This window comes from Jatropha curcas, chromosome 6, assembly GCF_041381405.1.
Source record: "Jatropha curcas cultivar XTBG-Jc1 chromosome 6, XTBG_Jcur_1.0, whole genome shotgun sequence".
NCBI classification, from domain to species: domain Eukaryota; kingdom Viridiplantae; phylum Streptophyta; class Magnoliopsida; order Malpighiales; family Euphorbiaceae; genus Jatropha; species Jatropha curcas.
Window position 1 is genome coordinate 5,009,933 of NC_143156.1, and position 22,872 is coordinate 5,032,804.

The 22,872-nt window shown below is 33.4% G+C and overlaps 5 protein-coding genes and 1 long non-coding RNA gene across 9 annotated transcripts; 4 read left to right on the forward strand and 2 right to left on the reverse strand.

The window, feature by feature from the left end:
- The first annotated feature begins 580 nt into the window (after positions 1-580).
- On the forward strand, positions 581-4,774 carry TBL12 (trichome birefringence-like protein (DUF828)). Of its 4 annotated transcripts, none has more exons than XM_089723032.1 (4): positions 583-1,221; positions 2,686-2,820; positions 3,624-3,873; positions 4,075-4,774. In XM_089723032.1, exons 1-4 carry the CDS (start codon positions 701-703, stop codon positions 4,357-4,359), a joined length of 1,191 nt encoding a protein of 396 aa, XP_089579158.1. In that variant the 5' UTR covers positions 583-700; the 3' UTR covers positions 4,360-4,774. The 4 variants fall into 4 exon arrangements, with proteins under 4 accessions (XP_089579159.1, XP_089579160.1, XP_089579158.1 ...); XM_089723035.1 differs by having other exon boundaries at positions 1,083-1,221; positions 2,693-2,820; XM_089723033.1 differs by lacking the exon at positions 2,686-2,820 and having other exon boundaries at positions 581-1,221.
- Positions 4,775-5,713: 939 nt separating this feature from the next.
- On the forward strand, positions 5,714-6,520 carry LOC105636007 (uncharacterized). The gene is given in 1 exon segment (XM_012219170.4): positions 5,714-6,520. A coding segment is annotated over 1 exon segment (501 nt). The 5' UTR covers positions 5,714-5,893; the 3' UTR covers positions 6,395-6,520.
- A 942-nt stretch (positions 6,521-7,462) lies between these two features.
- On the reverse strand, positions 7,463-10,889 carry LOC105636008 (protein RMD5 homolog). Its single transcript, XM_012219171.4, has 2 exons — positions 10,753-10,889; positions 7,463-8,764 (listed from the first exon to the last, which is right to left on the reverse strand). Exon 2 carries the CDS (start codon positions 8,760-8,762, stop codon positions 7,575-7,577), a length of 1,188 nt encoding a protein of 395 aa, XP_012074561.1. The 5' UTR covers positions 8,763-8,764; positions 10,753-10,889; the 3' UTR covers positions 7,463-7,574.
- Positions 10,890-11,745: 856 nt separating this feature from the next.
- On the reverse strand, positions 11,746-14,991 carry LOC105636009 (glutamyl-tRNA reductase 1, chloroplastic). Its single transcript, XM_012219173.4, has 3 exons — positions 14,534-14,991; positions 13,853-14,094; positions 11,746-13,331 (listed from the first exon to the last, which is right to left on the reverse strand). Exons 1-3 carry the CDS (start codon positions 14,814-14,816, stop codon positions 12,213-12,215), a joined length of 1,644 nt encoding a protein of 547 aa, XP_012074563.1. The 5' UTR covers positions 14,817-14,991; the 3' UTR covers positions 11,746-12,212.
- Positions 14,992-17,578: 2,587 nt separating this feature from the next.
- LOC105636010 (peptide methionine sulfoxide reductase B5) lies at positions 17,579-20,380 on the forward strand. Its single transcript, XM_012219174.3, has 3 exons — positions 17,579-17,991; positions 19,719-19,875; positions 19,999-20,380. Exons 1-3 carry the CDS (start codon positions 17,651-17,653, stop codon positions 20,155-20,157), a joined length of 657 nt encoding a protein of 218 aa, XP_012074564.1. The 5' UTR covers positions 17,579-17,650; the 3' UTR covers positions 20,158-20,380.
- Positions 20,381-20,436: 56 nt separating this feature from the next.
- Positions 20,437-22,768, forward strand: LOC105636011 (uncharacterized). The gene is made up of 2 exons (XR_001046940.4): positions 20,437-20,933; positions 21,372-22,768. It is a non-coding gene; the product is annotated as an uncharacterized LOC105636011 (long non-coding RNA).
- Positions 22,769-22,872: the final 104 nt, after the last annotated feature.

The window sequence follows — 22,872 nt, forward strand, 5'->3', positions numbered from 1 at the left end:
TTGAATGGGAAATTTAGAATGCTATTCAAATACAAAATTGTTTGAACAAAAAGAGTTTAAAAAAAACATTTATCTGCAACAAATTAACGGATACTATCTACAACAGTGGATTGAAATCAAGTACTGGAATCCATCATTAAAGCGATTGGGTATGATCCAAATTAAGCTTATTAGATTGGTTCTGCTTCATTTAGTCATTTGGACCCAACCAAACCACTATTGAGCCTTCAAAAGACTCCTTCCAAAATTAGGTACAACTAGTGCCGCATTAATTACACCTACTTAGGTTATGCTCGGCAACGGTTCTTTGATAGTATTTTATAAAAGCACCGTTCGAACGGCTACCAAACTACTTAAATAACAGCTACTCAAACAAAAATAATAAAATAGCTAAATCTTGCGCCTTTAAGTATTTGATAAAATTTACTTAAAAATTAATCCTTGAAAAATTTTTATAATTATTATGAGAATTGCATCTGCTGAATTTTGGATGCAGTTTTAAAAAAAAAAAAAAAAAAAGTAAAGGGTGAATTTATTTCCTTTTTTTTATTAGACCATTTAAAAGCATTAAGAAGGAAAATAGAAAATAAAGGTTTCCCCTTTACACCAAAAGCATAAGAGAAGAAACACTGTCTTAAGTGTTAGAAACCGTTGACAGCTCTTTTCTATCGCGCTCTGCAATTCAGATGGTGGATCAACGATGACATCAAAACTTCCTTCCACTTTCCCATGCCTCATCCTTTTCTCCGTCTTTCTTCTCTACCTCTATTCCATTTCTCTCCTACCTTTCTCCTCCAGAACGACCACTACACATTCCTCCTCTTCAACTTGCAACCTTTTTAAAGGCCATTGGGTCCAGGACCCTAAAGCCCCGAAGCCCTTTTACAATGAATCTTGCCCGTTTCATAGAAATGCGTGGAATTGCCTTAGAAACAAGAGAGAGGACATGGGTAGCATCAATTCCTGGAAATGGGTGCCGGAAAATTGTGATTTGCCACGGATTGATCCAGAGCTGTTTCTAGGTGTAATGAGGAATAAAAATATTGGGTTTATTGGTGATTCTTTAAATGAGAATTTTTTGGTTTCCTTCTTGTGTATTCTTAGAGTGGCTGATTCTGGTGCTAAGAGGTGGAAAAAGAAGGGAGCTTGGAGAGGTGCTTATTTCCCTAAATTTAATGTCACTGTGGCATATCACCGGGCGGTTTTGCTCGCCAAATATGAGTGAGTTTTTATTTATTTATTGCATTTTTCTATCTCTTTGGAGAATTGGGTTTGGTTCAGTTTGTTTGAATTTTGTATATTTGAAGATGTTATGGGAAGCATAGTTGTGGATTTTATTGTTGGCAATAGAATTTATCGCCTGTAATTGTATATTGTTATTATTTGTGGCTGTGATTCGAATGTTCTGGGAAAATTGAACAAACTTGCTGCCGTCTAAATCTTCTTACAGAGAAATTAATGATTTTTATTGCTTTTCTTTCTTCTTTTTTTGTTTTTTTTTTTTTTTTTTTGGTTATCAAAATGCGCTTTACTGATCAGTTGTCAAATAGTTCTTCGAATTTAACTATAACTTTTATCAGTAGGGGCATGGAAGTTACTTAATTTTAATATCATGAACTCTATTAACATACTTAAAGGATGCTATTGTAAATGGATGGAGAAATCATTGGTTATAACTCATAACAAACTGGACAATGGTAATTATATCAAGCTGAGGTGGATTTCAAAATGCTTTGTCGTTTTAAATTAAGCTCCTTTACAGATTGCACATTGCTTGATTTGCCGTGATTATTACACATGCCCTCTCCTGCGCCAAATGTCTGTGGTAAAAGGTAACAATCTGCAGACTATATCCAGTCCTGAATCAGTTTCGCATAGGGATGCATACCCACTGAAACAAGCCAGTTTAAGTCCCTGTGTAACCCTTAAGAAAACATAACAACATTTAACCAGGGGAAGCTTTTCCATTCTTTGGAACATTCTATTGCAGCTGTGCTTTATGTAGGGGGAGATGCTCTGTTGCGGCCCTCATTTCCATTTTCAAGCTGCTATTAATACTGAACTAGGCCAATTTTGTATGTCAAGGGTTCCATCAAGATGAGAAATGTTATTTACTGCTTATCTACTTTTTTTCATTTAGCATGAAGTTTTTTATGTTAAAAGAAAAAAAATATTTTGCTATACTGTTCTGGAAAATGGGGTCTTATAATTAGTGGTCTGGCTTTTACAGAGGCTAGAGTGGTTTGATGTTGGGAGTTATTTGATCAACATATTCGTCCAGATAAACCCAGTAGATATTGAGTCTTAGAAGATGCTTAGGATTGTCAAGAGACACATATCAAACTTACGGGAAATTGAAAATGCAACCTAAACAGCATATTTCCTGTCCTTCCATTGCGTTCCTTTGTTTGTTTATTGAATGTGTAATTGAACTAGGTTTACAGCTGTCTTATGTCATGGTATTTTTGTTCAAACTCTTTTCCACCTTTCTCATATTATTGACTACAAGTGAACTACAATTTCTCTACCTTTTCATTTTTTGTGCATTTCTTGTTTCTGAATGCATTTTATTGGAATATCTCGGTTCCTTTCTATTAGGTCCAGTGCTAATTTGTACCGCTTTATCATTTTCTGTCTTAAAATTTTGCAAAAATAACCTCATTTTCTCATAACTGATCAAATAAGGTGGCAGCCAAAACAGTCTACGGTTGACAATGATGGACTGAAGGGAACATATCATGTGGATGTTGACATGCCTGCAGATTCTTGGTCCACAACCATTCACTTCTACGATGTTCTTATATTTAATACTGGGCATTGGTAATTTCCTCTCTGTTCTGTAAATCTAGGTTGACATAGAATGAACCGAGTTTTTCATCTTTTAATGCTTGGCATTTCATCTGCATTGATCCAGATTCAAATAAAATAAAAGGTTTGACTTATGACCTGGTCTATAACAGTTGGAGAAGCTAGAAATGTCTGTAAAGTCCCACACTTGGAGACTTAAAGTTTGATTCCAGCAAAATTGTTCATCTCCTCTGTATTTCCTACTTATAAAATTTACCAGACAAGTTTTTACTTTACTTTACTTATAAGAAAGTATTAAAAAATATAGCTTCATTTCATGTGGCGTCTACTTCTGATGCATTAACCTAAATGCTCATTCATAAGATGGGGAGTTAGTTCTGCGTATTGGTCACCTGTTATTGTTTATTTAAATGTGAGCTATATAAAAGAAGGGAAAATATCAGAGGACACACTTGTGAAGCTAATATTGTGACTGGCAAGAACACAAGGTGGCCTGCATGCGAAATGATTTGCAATATGAAGATGCAAAGAAAGACTAAATGGGGATGCAAGGAAAGAAAAATACAAGGAGGCAAGTAGAGACATACTAATTGATAATTGAGGGAAGTCAGTATCAAATAAAAGAGGAATGTTTGTAAAGAAAAAAAAAAAATCTGAAATGCTCAACCAAGAGTAAGCTAAGAATGAAAATTAATTTCATTTTGCTTCATCCTTAGCGCATAACTGGAAGATGCACTATTCATGTTCTTTTCTGCCTGTTGTGCGTTTCAACTGTCTGAATGAGTCTTTAAATTGTATTATTTTGTCTTGACTAGGTGGGGTTACGACAAATTCCCACAAGAGACCCCTCTTGTTTTTTATCATGCTGGCCAGCCAATACTTCCTCCTCTTGGGTTGTTTGATGGACTTAGAGTTGTTCTTGAGAATATGGTCTCATACATAGACAGAGAAATTCCTAGCAAGACACTCAAGTTTTGGCGGCTGCAATCACCACGGCATTTTTATGGTGGTGAATGGAATCAAAATGGAAGTTGCTTGTTCAAAGAGCCCCTCAAGGAATATGAGGTATGCAAAAGTTGATAATAGTAATCTACTCTTAAGTGCTTCCTTAGCAATTGGCGTTTATAGTGACAACCCAGTTTTGCATTCTAGTCCATGTTAGAGTTGATCCTTTTACTAAAATTTGTAGTAAGTAGTCGTGCTATTGTTTTTTTTTTTTAATATATTTCTGAATTTGAGAGATTATGTATATATTGAGCTGGACAGCTTGATTCATGGTTTGATCCCAGCAACAATGGAGTGAATAAAGAAGCAAGAAAAATTAATCATGCAATTAAAGAGACATTGCAAGGCACAGATATCCAATTGCTTGATCTAACTCATTTGAGCGAGTTCAGAGCAGATGCCCACCCTGCAATTTGGTTAGGGAAGAAGGACGCGGTGGCAGTCTGGGGTCAGGATTGCATGCATTGGTGCCTACCTGGTGTCCCAGATACATGGGTTGATATCTTGTCAAAGCTTATCCTTAATGGTGTGAGGACAAGGCAATAAAAAGAGAAGAGAAAGTTGTGGAGTTATATTGGGATTTCGTTTCCAGATATCTGTACATTAGATGGGAAGATGCTATGCAGTTCAAGGGCAAAGTTCTAGAATTTGGTTACCAGAATCCAAGCATCTTTCTGGAGGTATTAATTCCAGTAGATTCAGATGGAAAAAGCTTCCTGTTGTATTCTTTTCCACATTATTGTTTCGTTTGAAGGGAAATAAGCTGGCTCCTAATTATAAACAGATAAGTGATAAGTTAGACAGAAACAAGAAACAAAGGAAAATTGACAGGAAAACTAGGAAAAGGTTATTTAACTGTATTTTCTTCCAGTTGATCCTATAGGTTTCAAATTTCCATCATTTCATTCTTTTATATATTGAACATCTTTAATCAAATAGGAAGTATTCTTCTCATGCTTAATATTCAAGTTCCTGTTAAAAGTTGTAATTTCCTTGTTCTGCTATTGTTACCGTGTCAGTTGCCTCCAAACTCCATTTCTGAATGCAATCATGTTTGTCTTTCTCAACTGAGAAGGTTTTATGCCATGAAGCAAATGTACAGCGGAAATGTTTTTTTGTTCTTTGAGAGATTTCATTCGCCAACTTCAAATGAAACCATTTTTTGCATTGATAAATGTGATGAAAATCTCTATTAACAAGATAATAGCAAATGAATTTTGGCTGCAATTCTGAGTCAATGGAAGCCAACATCTAAGATTACTTCAGGATTCAAATTGGTAAAACCTTATGAAAATATCAAGATATGTCCCTTTCTCTCTCTTGGGTAGGACCTTTCGGTTCCGTGTCTCACTGGCTCGGAGTTGGGTTGATTCAGAACCACCAATTTTGATCCGATACAAATATCAAACTTTTCGTACCAATTCTGATTCCAATCCGATCATAGACAACCCTGTTCATGTGGGAGATCTCATAGATCATAGTATAATCAAACTAAGGCTTCCTTTGGTTTAAATTGACTTGCTTTAAGAAAATTCATTTTTCAAAAAGTACAATTCTGGGAGAGTAAAATATATTATGATTGTGTTTGGTTGATTCTTTGAATTCTTGGAAAATAAAATTTTGTGATATTAGAATACATATATATATGGGTGTAAAAGTATAGTAACTGAACAATTTGGTTGAAAAAATTATAATAATTTTTAATTAATTATATAATCCATTCACCAGGTCATATGGCATGGACCAAGAAGCTTTTGGACAATGAACAATGGACCTCATTTGCTTAGATTCATCCCACGTGTGAACTCAACCGTCACGTGTGCATGACAATAACTCCCGCAATTCAGTTTACAAGAATGAAATCTAGGATTGTACCCTACCTCTGTCTTCAATCCAAATGGTCGCTATCCCACTCCCACGTGCCAACAATAGACGCCATTTTTGTGAATTATCTAAACCATAAGGGTAATTTGTAATCCAAAATTTCCCCTCTTCACTGTTTAGCCGTCTTCTCAAATCGTCCTTTCCCAATTCAGTCTAAACCCTAAAGCTTCAATCTTTCCAAAATTCCAGACTTACCATGGCCTTAAGAATCCAATTCTTATTCCCAAATACGCTCTCTGAACCCCTAAAATCCCAAACTCATCCCTTCTCGTTTCCAACAGCAACCCATTTCACCAAAAGAATCAAAACCCAAATCCCATGCGCCAAAAGAAGAATCAGCGATGCTGATCTTGCATCAGATTTGGCTACAGAAGTGGCAAGGATAAATGCCGATTTAGCTCAAAGAGAAGAGGCTATGAAAAAGAGCAAGGAGTTACTCTTTATTGAGCTCTGCCACTATCTGGCTATTGAAAAAGAGGAAGTGAAGAGGAAGTGGAGCAAAATAGATCAACAGGAGAAATGGGTTTTGCTTGAAGGGTTTGTTAATGAATGGGGAGTCAATTTTCACCCTTTGTCCATTAGGTCTATTAGAGAAATGATTGATGAGTACTTGAATGAAGAAAAGACTGCTGCTTCAAATTCTTCTGATTTATTTCCTGGTTTGAAGAGGATGATGGGGTTTTCTTAAAATAAGTGAATTTGCTTTGTTTTTTTTGAGATTAAATGAAATGAAGTTGTAATGTAGTAGAGAGACAAATAGAAAATTTAATTGGTGTGTACTAATTCTTTTTTTGTTATCAATTTGATTGTTTTTTAAGTTTTAGATTGAATTTGGTATATCTTATAGATATAGAACTATAGATCAATAAATAAATTTCTCTGACCACGAGATTGGTCGGTGAAAGTCCAGGCTTTTGTAGATTTTTCCTGCAATTTTGCACCTTTTTTTTTTTTTTTTTTTGGACACAGATAATTCATTTCATTCCATAGAAATTCCATAGAAAGTAAGGGTACACAAGGAACCTGATCAAATTTAAAATATAAGATCCAGAATAGATGAAAACATTAAGAAAAACCTCAAACTCATACAATAACAGCAATGAAAGGAAAAAAAGCCTTGGACATCATCATATTTACCACCACCACCATTTGGTGTATTTATATATATATATATATATATATATATATATATATATATATATATATATATATATTAAAATACATTTGTTTGTCTTTACTAATCTCTCAGAAGAGAAAATTTCATTGCTTCGAGTTAACTTGTTCTTGTTTGTCTTTCAATAATAACTAATTTAGTACTGATGTCAAACATGCCCACAGTTTCTAATTTTTAGGCTTCCCCTTGTGTTGTGTTTTTTGTCTTTCCTTTCATGATTTCTTTAGCGGACTAGTAGAATGTCACACAAAAGAAAAGAAAACACTAAGTGATATACATAAATATGTAATGTTAACATTAAGCTTTTTAACTTTTCTTCCGACGGCTATCAAAATAATTAATTTTGCCAAATTCTCTACACAACAAGCTGGAGATAGAGAGAGAGAATTAAATGTTTGGTTAGAGAGAAACATACTTCCCATTGTTTTTTTTCTTAGTGTTTTACCTTATTTGATACAAGATCAGGGAAGAAATGAAATTTATGGCTGGTTTTACCTGTAAGTTATAAATGGCTTATTTGATTTTCACTACAATTATATCCATTTTATTTTATGTGTTAACATGCCTATATTAGTATTGATGCCAACTGAATAATCACAATCAAAGAGACATTCAAAAAGAATGTCTATTTACAGTACTCCATAAAAGCAACTAAATCAATATCCACTACCCACCCATTTCCCCAAACAATTCCTACCAAGTATCAGAAATATAGCTGCCGGCACTGAGCAACAGGAGACTCAGCTGGACAATAGGGACACTTAAACATCCGTGAGTTGCCTTTCGACATCTTGGCAATCGATTGCTTGCAAAGAACGTGTAGACATGGCATCAGCATCGGTGGATTATCATCACTGCCTTGCTCCCTACTCACTGGACAAACAAATATTGAATGAAACTGAAATTCTTTATCCAATTCCACTGGAATTGGTAGTTGTTTCATTGCTAGCCACTCTTGCTTCTTTGCAGCCATCACATTTGCCAGCTTCAAGAGAGTAGGCAACCCTTCAATACCAGCAGCTATCGTAAAGCTCAATGGGCTACCATAAGACTTTCCTAAGAGATTGCAGAAACTGCGAGTCATATCCTCGGACAACAACTCCCAATGAGTTGGAGAAAACAAGTCAGAGTAAGGATACTTTTCAAGTTTCCCCATCCAACAAATGGAAACTACTAGCTTTTGAACCTCTTGCATATGAAGTGAAGCAAAAGGAGAGAGGAAATTTTTGGCATAATTAAGGGCATCAGTTTTACTTCCTTTCTTCAAAATCTCCACAAACTGCAGGCGGTGAATTTTCAGTTCCAGATTTGAACCATTCTGCTTGAGCTTTTCATGATTGGTAGAAGCCCATTTAAGAGCAGGCTCCAGATTTTTAACCTTAATAGCATCAAGTATTTGATGCAACTCCACAAATTGAGATCTTAAAGCTGTTGCTTCTGACACTCCAGCCTCATTTATTAGACAATCTCCAAGATCAAAGAGGCCTAGCCGGTAAAAATGGCTTGCTATTATCTGATTCACTATGTGGAAGTCAAAGTCAACATTTATGTATGCCTTGGATATGTCAGGATTAAAAGTTTTCTCAAGGATTTTTGGATACTTGCTCAAGGCAATGTGCAATTCCTTATGCAACCCTTCTAATTGGTTCAGCGGACTAATTGCATTAAGCTTATGCTTTAACTCTGTCAGGATGGATTTTTGATCAGCAGGAGACACGGGGCCTTCAACTGATTTGATGTTTGCCAATTTTTGTTCAATTTCATGACTCACCTGATCAATTACTTGTTGGCACTTAGATGATGACAATTTTTGTTTCTTGGCAACATGCTCGAATGTATCTTTTACAGTACTCAGCTGTCGCTCAAATGCATCTTTTGCAGTTTGCTCCATTCCTGCAAAAAAACAGAAGGCTCTCAAATATAAATGAAGAGCACATAACCAGTGAAAAATTCTAAAATCACAGCTGCCGATGAATGACAGGAAATAGATGTAATTATCAATAAATTATAAAGAACCATGTAGATAAACAATGGTCCTTGAATGTTGTAGCCACAAAATCTAAAGGGATGATATCCTCCGATTGAAACATTGTTTACTAATTATTTCTTAAATACTAATGTTTTAAACTCAAGCTGAGAGATGCTCTGCAGCAGAGAGAACAATGGATTGGGGGGAAGGGAAATATATTACAAGAACATGGTATGAAGTGGTAAATATGTTTATCACAATGCAGAAAGAGTTGGAATGCAAACAGAACAAAATTGGGAAATGCTATTCATAAAAACAACCTCAACTAGTTTGGGCTTGAGATTTTTTAAAATGCTTTGAGTTGGCTTGATCAAGCCTTTTCAAGACCACAATGATGAGTCTGATCTTTTAAATGATAGGCTAAAGATGGTAGAAAGTTCTGAATGCCACATCAACAGATAAAGCATATGAGATCGAGTTTGACCAAACAATCTATGTACTCATCTATTATCTTCAAAAAACAGAATTCTTTCTCAAGCATTACAGTCAATTGTTAAAGCACTCGTATCTATTCTTGCTTAGCATAGAAACTATAGATGCTTAATAACCTTCAAATCAAGTTATGCCATTGCAGTCCTATCATCTCAAGCATCAACAATATATAAAAGTAGCAGAAATGCAAAAACACAGGACATACCCTATTTAGACATGTTGCTGCTTAATTACTTCGACAATCCATTTTACTTTAAATTAATTGTCCCCCATAAGGATAATCACACGTGACCCTAGGCATGAAACTTCAAATATTAAAAAAAATTTGGAATATAGGTGAATCCAACCATTGGACATGTATCCAACTACCCATATTTCATGCCCAAGTCCAACCAACATAGCATTTTCGGCAGAAACAATGATTTTCTCTATCTGTAACAGGCTTCTTTTTATCGACTAACACATTATCATCAGCTCTTATAATCATAGAATCCAAGTTCAATAACCAAAATGTAAGGACTCAATGAGAAAATATGTTTTCTTGACTCCAGAAAATGGTGTTGTTCTACTAACTGCTTTCCGCAATGAAAAGGACAAGTATGTCATTAGCCGGAAATTTGCAGGACAAACTAAATTATCTCATTTACAAGTAAGCAAATCCAAAGCTACTTAATATTTAGCTATACATCAAATCCTACCACGTGACGTCTATAGAGTCACACACAAAATATCCTTGTAACACTCTAAATACCTATAAAGATAAACGCAATTACAGCAAAAGAAAACTACCCATTACTTTAAACACAACTGGGCATGCACGCGCCAACATTATTAAAAAAGAAGAAACTTTCATCCCATTAAACATGAGCAGCCATATAATTACAGGAAAACAAAAAGTTCCATTGAATAGCAACAAATATATACTTCCATGCAATTTTAAGATCATATTAAATAGGGGAAAAAATAAGAAATAATAAAATACTCCAGTACATTGAGCTTAAATAATAAAGTTCCTCTGTATTAAATAGAAGTTACATCATTGTATATAGAAAATTGAGCAACAAACATGGAATATAAAAATAGTATTATTTAGCAACCAAAAAAGAAAATTAATAAACGCTCAAAGTTTGCAACACAGAACACAGACAAACAAGCATCTTTCAAGTTTCAATTGAACTAAATTCCATAATTTGAAAAATTGCAAATACAGAAATTGAGGTAACAACATAATACAGAAAATTCAGATACTATGAATTCCAATTCGCTCTCTCTCGATCACTAAATAAAAATTCAAAATAGTACAAATTGAGGTAAAGAATATCAAATGAAATACCTCAAATTTAGTATTGGAGTCGAGTTCTAATTATAAAAGTAACTAAGGAAAAAGAAAATCGGAGAGAGGAGGAGCGAATTGAATTACCTGAGGAACAGTAAGTGAAGCGAGCGAGACTGCGAGAGAGGCGAGGAGGAGAGAGAAGCGTACGAATCGAGAAATCTTGTTTGGATCAACAACACGTGCGACTTTATTTTTTTATGGGACTGGATTGCCCTTCTACGATTTCCTTGTTCTCCTCATTATATAATTTTACATTTAAAAAACATAAAAAAAAAGGAAATATTACTTGCCAATGAGGCAATGACTGTCAATTTTTATTATTGTTTTGTCACCTTTTTTTAATAATAAAAAAAACAAACTAAAATATTAAATCTGGTTGGCACATGTATCTGGTGTCAGTTAATCTTTTATACTATTAGATTTTTTTTTTTGACCATATGATAGATTTTAAGTTGTGGGAGTTTGAAATTTGAGAAATACTTGCCGTGTCCTATGATCCATACACTTACCTATGCATTAATCAAACTAATTACAAAAGGTATTTTATTTTAAATGGTGATATTTCTAATTATATATTTAAGATAAAAAGATAAAATAATATTTTTCAAATAATTTTTTGTTATTAGCTCAGTATATGGGGCCACTCATATCGAGATGTAGGCAAATCTTACCCAATAGAGTGGTGGAACCTAGTTAGTATTGAATTGATAATCTCATAATCAATAACTCAAAGGATGAGTTCAATACTATTTGCCAAAACTTAAAAAATAGCACTCTAATGTACAAAGTAGGAACGAAATGCTACGAAAGTCGTGTCTCAATCAAGAACTGAAAGCTGCCACTGTGGGATTGATTAGCAGTTATGGACTTGTGCCATAGATATTGAGACAACTTTTGTTTTTTATTGAAAAGAAAAAAGAAGGTTATAACTTAAAAGTACCAAATACTAACTACATTCAGATGAAAACAAAATTTTCCTCTATATTCATCAGTTCCAGCCCAGCAGTCAGATAAGTCTAACAAAATACATTAATTCGTGAAATCAATGTAATAAAGCTTAAACTCAGACAAACCCAGTTAGTAAACATGAAGGAGAGCATTTTTAGATCTCTTCTCAAAATGAATAAATTTATAGATCATTACAAATGTGTAATTCGCTATCAAGAATCCAATAATTTCAATTGGTAAATACAATGATTCAAGAAAATGAATGTTCAAGTGTTACCGACATCTTTGAACTTAGAATGGCACAGAGAATAATCGCATGAATGAATTCCGTCAATTATTAGTATAAGTTGATGCAAAAATCAAGCTTCTCTTCAGAATTTTTCACACTGTCATGGCTGTATAATAACTACAGTACAGAACACTGAATCTCCGGTACTGACCAGTTCCTTCTGTCTGGGAAAAGGAGGAGAAGTCTTCAGATGTATTTGCTATTCTATCTAAATGTAGTATGGCAATAAAATGGTGAGAAGGCCTCTCTGATTCTAATATCATGGGATAATCACAGCGAAAGTGAACTAGAATCCAGTCTGAAGAGCTTACTTCTTAGTTCGTTCTACCTTTGTTCGAACTGTCTCCAAAATTATCTCTGTCTCAAGGTCAAACATTCTATTGACGGCATGCATGACCTCAAGTACCTCTTCTGGCTTACGGCAGTCATTTGCATCAATTCTAAGGTGCTGCATTGGACCATGAAGGAACTTCTTCAAAATACCCATGCTAAGATCATAGATAGCCTTTTTTTGTTTCTCTGAGATGTTGCCCATCTTCGACAAACATTTGTCCAGTTCAGAAGCTCTGATCCTTTCGAGATAAGCACGCAACTTCTTGATGGTCGGAACAGTCTCAAGGGAATCCTTCCAAGCTTCAAATTTACGTAATTCTTCTGAAATAACTGATTGTGCTTCCATAGCTTTCCTGAGCCGATCTTCCTTATTAGCTGCCACAACTTCCTTGAGATCATCCACATTGTAGACTTCTGCTGTCTCCAGATCTGATACACATGGTTCTACATTCCTAGGGACAGAAATATCAATGAAAAATCGCCTTCCAAATTTGGGGTCCACAGGAAGGAGTCTCTGCACATGTTCTTTCAAGAACAAAGGAGCATCTGATGCGGTGCATGTGAAAATCACATCAGCTTCACTAGCACAGGCCATCATTTCTGTAAGTGGTTTATAGATGATTTCAACATACTTGAGCTCCTCTCGGATAGCAGCAACTTTTTCCTCGGTTCTATTTACAACCACCATTTTGGTGCACCCTTTTGCAGCCAAGTGTTTAATCACTAGTTTCCCCATCTTGCCAGCTCCAATTACCAAAACCCTAACAGAATCATAAGAAGACTCAGGAAGCTTCGTCAGGCCAAGCTCTACAGCAGCTGAACTAACTGAAACTGACCCTGAGGCAATGTTGGTTTCAGTTCTAACACGCTTCCCTGCAATGATTGCATGTTCAAACAGCCCACTGATTTTCCTGCCAAAGCCAGATACTCCTTGTCCAAGTTTTTTAACTTGTCTAACCTGGGCAAGTATTTGACCTTCTCCTAGAACAACGGACTCAAGTCCAGAAGCTACTTGAAATAGGTGTCTTGTAGCATCTTCATTATACAATATAAAACGATGCTCGGAAAGCTCTGAAATAGGAATCCCACTAATCTGGAAAAGAAAATATATATTATGGTCAGTGTCGCTTCTCGTATTGTTTATGTAATTTATAAAGACATAAAAACACTTACAGTTCCTACCAAATATTTTAACCAAGTACATATAAGCGTTATACAGCCGATACATGTATTATTACTCAGATCAAGTAAAATTGAGAGGAGTTCTGTAAAACATCAGATAGACAGGATCTGCCTAGGACACTATCCGCTGTTCTTTATAGGAAAGTTTGAGGAACATTGGGGAGGGCTGAAAAACTGGAACCATAATTAATTCAATATATAACATAACAACTGCAACTGGATAGTGATAGAACATCACAATGTAAAATTAATTTTATCTTTTTCATGCTCTATTAGAGAATCAAACAAAGAATTGACAGAATTGACAAACTAGAACCATGAAGAAATCCAATATATGATATACCAACTGGACATGATAGGACATCACAATGTAAAATTAGTTCATGCTCTATTAGAGAGTCAAACAAAGGCCAAAAAAAATGGAGCAAGTACCTTAGACATCCATTCAGTCACTTCTTTAACCCCTCGATGTTGAGACAAAGCCACAACATATATTTCCATTCTGTTGCAAGTACTAAGAACAGCAGCTTCTTCTATATGATTCAAATCACAAAGCTCATTAATGGCTTGAGGCCACTGAGCTTCCGGAATGGCAAGTTTCTCCCGTATTTCAACTGGTGCAGTGTGCACATTTAGCCCTATGACAGCAATGCTGCTCTTTTCCTTTGTATATCCTGATTAAAAAAGAAAACAAGCATAGTTCAACAATTAGTCCTCAAAAATGATTGTCATAAACAAAAAGGAAAAAACTAAAGTAAAACAAAAACCTCTCATTTTGGTTCATCCATAAAATTTTGATGTGAGATTGCAGAGTTTGATTGTGAAATTTGAAAAAGAAAAATTTGACACTTCATATTACCCTTTTAAACTTGATAATCCATTTTTACTCGAGTTCAAAAAAAAACCCAAAAAACCAAAAATTAAACAGTAAAGAAGAACTATTATATTGGTCAACCAGCGATGCACTGTATAATTACGTATCATTAAGGCCACTAAATACATGAAAATTTTGCCTTATGAATCATGACGCCGTCAAAATTGACCCTTTTTTTTGGGGGGGTCTGATTATCTTAAAAATGAATGAAGAAAAACAAATTCAAAAAAAGTACTCACTTTCAATCCCGGAAGCCTTGAGTTGCTCAAGAGCGATAAGATTTGAACTTTTGGAGTCAATCTTATCAATAGGATTCAAATTCTGAGAAACAGCTTCACATCTCAAAGAAAGTACTGCTCTATCAAAAACCAGAGAAGAATTCCTATTCTTCTCCTTCTTCCCGTTATTATTCAACACTCGCGATCCACACCAAAAAGAAGAAGAAAACGACGGAGTCGATTGCATTTGCCTACACGGAACTGAGCCGGCGAAACTGCTCGCTGCCGCTGTCGCTACCGCCATTGAGAGAAAGAAAAAGAGATATACGATGAATCAGCAGTAGCAACAGCAAGAAGAAGAATGCGAAATCTAAATCCCTAAATTACTGAGAATTGGTAGATCACAGAACTAATTCGATGAGAGAGGGAGAGACTTGGGTTTGGTGCGAAAAATTTCCTCCCGTGGAAAATATTATGCACGATGTTGGAGGCTGTAGCTTTAAATATTCGTTTACCAAACAACGGGAATGGAACAATACGCGTTTCTTCCACACGCCGAGCAAGGACAATTTAATTTGATTTAGGTTTTTGTCTTTTTGCTACAAATTTAGTTTAGTTTTTTAGTTTTTTTTTTTATTGTAGTGCAAATATATTAATATTAATATTAATATACATTTAATTTTATTCACAATAAGTGTTTTGAGAAAAAAGGTGAATACAATCTAAAAAAAAAAGAAAAAGAAAAAGAAAAAGAAAAGGTGAATACACATGGACTAAAAATCAAAAAATAAAATTAAGTCGTTCTAGTTTGATTTTTTAATTTAATTACGTGAATCAATTCGGTTTAATTTGATTTATAATTTTATGTAATTTTAATTCTTAATTAATTAATTCAATTATTAAAAAAGTCAAATTTACTTGTTAATCAAATTAAACCATTTAAATTGACCAAATATAATTAATTTAATTCGGTTTGATTTTATATAAAGTTTGATGTGGATTTGATTTAAAAAAAAATTATAACTCTTTTTGAAAGGAAAAAAATTATAACACAATTTTTAGTTTTTATTATTATGTCGTACATTTATTATAATTATAAAAATGATTCACTGAATAATGGATTCAATAATAAAAATATATATCTTTCATTAAAATTAATTTTTAATTAAATTAATCACGTTATTTAACTAAGGATTCAATTGTGAATTAATTGATTAAGAGCACAAAATAATTAATATTTAACTTATGATTTAAATGTAGATAATTACTTTTAAATTTTGCTGATATGATGAAGTTTTATTATTTTAATCCACAAAAATAGGATCTGTTTAAGAAATTTTAATGAAGTTATATGTATGACTTTGCAGCCACCAAACTTGAGGGAGAAAAGATGAGAGTTTGAAATTTTGAATTTTCATCATACAAATAATTTTATTTTTCTTTAACTTTTGTCAAAGTCTATTTATTATATACTATTGTATGAAATGTTAAATTTATAAACTTAAATGGCATAAAAATACTGCAACCTTAGTGGCCTGGCAATGAGGACTAAGTCAACCACTCAAGGAGACTGTGCCTACCACACGTAGTTTGACTTTCCAGAAGCAAGCAACAAAATATTTTGTTTCTGCAATGCACAAATAGGGTTGAGTGAGAATACTGCTAATTTTGAACTAATTATATTTAAATTTGTTTAATTTCATTTTTTTTTTTTTTTTGAAATACCGATATTCAATTCTGTTAATAATTTTAATTTTTCATAATCATGTCTATCACAAAATCAATTTAAGAAATATTAAAGGTAAATTTAAAATACGTTGGTAAAAATTGAAATGCAATACTCTGGACTATCTTAACTCCAACGTGAAATTTAATAATCTAAAACTTCAACTTCCTAATATAACTCCTTCAATTTATTATATTTCTTAGTTTGTTTATGTTTTAATAAAATTTCTGCTAATGAAATATATGTAATATAAACAAATGTTTTCCTTTCTATTTTTGTATAGGAGACATAAAGAATGGAGTAAGTATGGTACCAAATTAATTTTTCACTTAAATTTTATATTATATTTTTAAACGAATTTGAGTACAGTAAATACCTTAATCTCCAAATTTGTTTAAATAGATGAGTTTGAGTTTTGAGCAGTGGATATCAGAAACACTAAGGATCTGTTCGGCAAAATTAACTATTTTGGTAGCTGTTGTTTGTTTTATTAGTTTTAATTAGCTGTCTTAATAGTTTTTCATGAAAAGTTAAAAGCTAACATTTAGTCGTTAACTATTTTAGTAGTTTTCCATGAAAAATTAAAAGTTAAACGTTAAAATAATCTCTAAAAGTCCGTCCAACCGCTATGTTACCGTTGATCCGTCAAAACGCTAAAAACTACCTAAAAAACTATTGCTGAACATAACCTAAATCTAAAACCATTTAAACTACAACAGTCAATAAATTTGCATGTACCCATCTAAAAGGGTTTATGATAAGAATAATGCAATTTGTAAAACTATTTGTCAAATTGATGCAAATTTGAAAAAGTGCTAATGGAATAAATGTATTATACAGAGACATGGCAATAATTGGAAGCCTTAAAATTATCAGATGAGTAAATAGTTTATAATTCACATTAGTTTGATAAATAGTTCTATAAAACGCATCATTTTTATTGTAAATCCCATTTTCAATTTAATTAATATTCAAACCGTTTTTAAACAGATTGGAATAATTAAATACTAAAAACAAAAAATTACCCTAATTTCATCACTATGCACAAACATAATTAAAATTCAAAAAAAAAATTATAATATATATTTATTAATTCATTAATAGCCATTTTGCTAATTAACACTAATCACCGTTGTTGAAGACATTAAACTTGTCATAACTAAAAATACCAGAATTTTCCAAAAGAAAAAAAAAACTAAAAAGACCAGAATAAAGTTTGGTGTATTGAAACATTTCCATTAAAAGACATTTTTATGGAGATAAATTATTTTCCAAAACAAATAAAGTCTAGGCATAATTGAATTTTTCTAGAGTCCACTCAGTACTTCTTGAACCGGTCTAGATTCTAAAACTAACAGTAACGGAAACAAAACAATATCCAAACCAAACCTCATCTCTCCCCCTACCAACTGATGGGTTTCAACATCATCAAATCCTCACCTATTTCCTCTACCAAAACCATTCTCTTCGCCACCACTCCTAAACCCACTCTCTTCAAGCCTGTCTCTCCACCCCACTCTCTCTCTACTTCTATCTCCTTTAACAAATCCAATTTCAGATTTTCCTCACCAGAACTCGTTCCTATTTCCCTTTCTGTTTCTGGGTTTAGTGGGTCCTTCTACAAGAGTAACCGTACCTTTCGTGGTAGTGTCATAGCCATGGCTGCTCCTGGGTCCGTCCAGAAATCAGACGAGGAGTGGCGTGCGATTCTGTCTCGTGAGCAGTTTCGCATTTTGAGAGAGAAAGGCACAGAGTAAGATTTTATGTGGTCTTCCATGGATTGATTTTGGGATTAATTTCTTTAACATATATTAATTTAAAGATTTATCTGAAACAAACTAATTGAGCTGTATTCAGTTGAATTCTTGGTTTGTGCACATATTATAGTAATTGCAGTTAAGCTTATTAATGGGAAAATAAATTTTTTAGGATTATTGAGAGATTATTAATTGGAGGAACTGAGCAGAGACCTGTTAGTTTTTGCTAATTAGGTAAGAGACACTGTTAGCTATTTATGCATAATATTTGAGGTTCTAACATGGGATGCAAGAGTTAGTTGACAAAGCTCTGATTTTTCTTGTAAGATTATTCTTTTTATTAGACTTGAAAACATGCATTCTAATACTTTGATAGTATCAAATGCTTATCTAGTGTATTAGAATGACCTGTTACATTTTCAACAGGCAAGGACTTTGTTATAAAAGCTTTGATTTGTTTTAGGCTCTATTTTCTCGCAGAAAATAGCTTAGCCACTCCATGGAAAAATTTTCCTCAGAAAGTTGTTTAATTGCAACACAGCCAAATAGAAAGAGTTAATCTTCAGAAGCACATGCTTTAATATGCCTAAAGATGAGATATGTGCCTTAGACTGTTCCGTAAGGGAATCTTATGCCCTGAAGAGAAAACCTAAAATAATTGTAATATTTTAACCTGACTATCTTAATCAATATCATCTCCGACACTCTGTCACTTAGGTGCTAGCTTCATATACCGGGGAGTGATGAAAAATTTTCATATGAAAACAGTGGGAGAGAACTGTGTGGATTCATCTTACAATGTTAACTCTAAGGACTGGTACTTGATTTTTGGCCTCTAAGCAAGAGTTTCCTATTTGAGAAGAAGCCTATACTGATAGAAGAAGTTGTCCGGTTATTACTCTTTTGTCATTCTCCTCTATTTGGGCAAACAGCCACAATGTAGTAGCAAATCAACGTTTAGTGTGGTTATCTTCTTTTTCTTCACTATTGATTTGCAAAAGCCAGAAGTTTTGTGTTTGGTTGGGAAAAGGCTAATAGAATTCTACACTCTACAGTGACAACCAGATGTAGCCTTCCACTGTTTTCGGTGATATGAGCAATTTTATAATGTGTTCACCTGTTACTATCTCTGAGTTCATATAGTTAATGAAGTAATGATGCCCATGAATTTTTCCATTTATATATTGCTCATATAGCTGAATAAAAGATATTGAAGTCATGAAGTGCTGTGACTCCAAAATGTAGCCTTAGTTTGTTGACTAAATGTCTACATGAAATTTCTCAAAGAAGGAAAAATATTCTACATGAAAGCAATGGGAAACTACTACAGTTTCAAATGGTAATACAGAGAATAAAATAATAATAACAATTGTAGCAGGGCATAGATTATCAAATTAATTCCAACCATTCATTTTATGTGTTCAACTCAAGTATTCATATGAAATCAGAAACGTAGAATTTTGAATCCAGGTAGGTTTAATTGGTTCTTGGAATTGGAGTGTCATTTCTTCTGCATTGATTCCTAAAGGATTAAATGGAGAACAAGAGACATAGACTATTGACTCACATGTTGGAGTTCTTCCAAATCTGACCTGAAATTTCTGTTGCGTGATCAGATGCAGCATGCTCAACTGCCCTTGATTGGTTACATTAGATTTCTCTTAATATTGTTATATATTACCCAGCAATATATAAATTCTTGCCATAATTTGGAGCCATGCAGATATCCAGGCACAGGGGAATATGACAAGTTTTTCGAAGAGGGTGTCTACAAATGTGCAGGCTGTGGTACTCCTCTTTATAAATCCACAACTAAATTTAATTCTGGTTGTGGTTGGCCAGCTTTCTTTGAGGGTCTTCCTGGAGCAATAAATCGCACTGTGAGCTTTGTTCCCCTTTTGTCGAACTAGTTCATCTTTCTGCTTTATCAATAATCTTTGTGAACTTGTAGCAATTCATTTCTAAAGATATATTGATACGAATGGCATATATTTTGTTATCAGCCGGATCCAGATGGCAGGAGGATTGAAATTACATGCGCAGCTTGTGGTGGACATCTAGGACATGTTTTTAAAGGGGAAGGATTTCCAACACCCACGGACGAACGCCATTGTGTGAACAGTATATCACTCAAGTTTGTTCCTGCAAATTCTTCTCTGTGAGATTATATTATTTACTGCTATCTCATTCGAATCCATAGCGTTATGTATAAAACATGGAAATAGAAAATGTTCATGCAAATAAAAAAACTGGTGCTTGGCTTAACGATGAGCTACAGTTTCTTAGTCGTAGATTGGAGGTTCTGTAACAAATAGATGTTACCTGTAAGCGGGGCTCTTGTGCTATAAATTGTGTGTGGAATGGATATGGGTTTACCTCTCAAAATTGTTTTTTTCTTTCTTTCCAAATATAATTTGAATATATATATATATATATATATATATATATATATATATATATATATATATGACTAACTATTTTTATAATGTTAATATAATCTAAATATAACAGCTAACATCAAAATTTAACTATTGGTTACTCTGTCAATTAGATATGGTCTGATTAGTTTTTCTACCTCTCATAGAAGATATAGAATGAAAGGTCGCTCCCATACACTCTAATTTTCATCAACATCGATTATCAGATTTTTCTACTTTTTTTTTTTTTTTCAAACATTCCATCGAATGAAACTAAAAAACAGATTTAGCTTCATTTATATTTTCTCATATAATTTTCCATATATAAATTAATAAAAAAAATTGCCTTTCTCGGCTTTAATTGGGTCTTGGTGAAGCCCACCTCAAATCGGGCCCAAAAAGAAAAATTATACGGAAAATATAGCAGCGAAATACAAAACCCTAACAAGTAACGTCTCTGTCCTGTAAGAGCTAACTGCTAAAATTACGACTCATCTCAACCTCAATTTCAACCCTCTCAGGTATTCCCTCACTTCATTTTCTGTTTGGCTTGAACTGCAGTGTATAAGGAGAAATTTAGTATAGTATTCTATTGTTCTTTTTTTATCTCCACTAAAGTGTGGTTAGGGTTTTGGTTTTTGGAAAATTGACAGATTTATTTTTTTTTTCCAAGTTTTATATTTCATTTAATATTGGATTTGAAAGATATGATCTATTTTTACCTTTTTTTTTACAACTTAAATAATTTTCCATTGTTGTTCTGTTTTAATTTTCTAGCTCTTTTTTGTCTGAAAAAAAAAAAAAAAGAAACATAATGAATTCGAAACTGTAGTTTTTATTTAATTACTTTAGATTGATATGTTAATTTGTATTAATGCTTGTTAATGCTTTTTAATTCTATTTATTAGCTTTTTCGAAGATTTATCTTAATTATTTCTGTTCATTTTGTGTTATTTCAGATTCTCTTGGGTTTTGGCATAGCATCTCAGATTCTCGATTCTGGGGACAGGTTTGTTGTTGGTAAATTTCATTAATCTCCATTCCTTAGGATCAACGCAGTCCAATAACTGACCCTAAGAATGGAGATTAATCAAATTTATCGATAACCTCTCTCAAGTTGGTGGCTTTTTGTTGGTGTATTATAATTAAAGATTAATTAAATTTACCCATGACCTCTATCCACTTGAATGTGTCAGTGTGCGATAATTGAATCTAAGTAATGGAGATTAATTTAATTTATCGAATAAAATACAATTTGATGTTTTCCTATGATCCATGTCGACCCTTAACAAGTGAACTCATTCAATCTGGGTTGTGATTGAATAAATAGTTAGATCCCTTTGAATAAATGGATTATTGATTATCTTAATAACAAGTAAATTCAATATTTTGAAAGGATTAAAAAGTTATTTTACAATTAATATTTATGATTTTGTATTCAAATTATAAATCTAAACTTATATTCCTATCAAATGATTATTTATCTATTTAAATTTAAATATCATTAATACTTAAGTTGTTGCAACCAGGAATTAAAGAGTAGAATTTGGCAGTGCAATCTAGAAGGATTCTGTCAAGGTGTGGGTGTTGCAAGTTTGGTACAAAATGCCTCAATGGGTGCTCTGAACTTTTTAATCAATAGAATGTCACTTGCTTTGGTATATGATCATATCTGGTGATTGTAGCTGTTACTAATTTATATGACCTTCACTTGATATCATAATTATTCAGATGTGGGTAGAAATATATCTATAGGAGCACTTGATTGTTCAAAGACATATTTTGGCTTCATTTATACCTTATCCGATGATAAGCTTTTAACTATTTTAGATTTGTTAATTAGAATTCTGTTGAACTCCATTGCCTAATTTAATTCTAGCATCTTCCATATTAGCAACTTTGACAGCAACATCTTAAAATTGCATGTGATCTCCTTGGATGCTTTATCCAATTCAGTTCTTCCTGATCGGGTGAATGAGATTGGTTGGGTTCTTTGCTTGCTTCTTTCAGTGGGAGGACTTTCATCAGCAGCAGCAGGTGGGCTCAGGCTCAGTTTATTGAATTGTCTCTTTTCACGAATCCGCAGCAAGAAGACTTGAAGGTCTATGCCTGAGGAGAATGGTTCCTGATAGAAGTTGCAGCATTGTCAATTCACATATTGTAAGGGTGAGAACACTGAGTTTATTGCTGATGGACTTGTTTATAGGATGAACTGGGGTTCTGATAATAGAGTTCTTGTTCCTATATTATGCTTAAGCTTGGCATAAGGTTCTCTAAACAATACTCTAGCATTTTTCTGTACTCTTGTTGCATAAGTTTTAAGATGATTAAGAAGTGTTCAATCTTGCTTTGATGACATGTAGTGTCTCAAATCTTTGCTTTTTAATATAAAAAATTAACTTTTAATAATAAAAAAAACACTATGTCAACTATGAAAAATAAAAAATTGGCAAAAATATA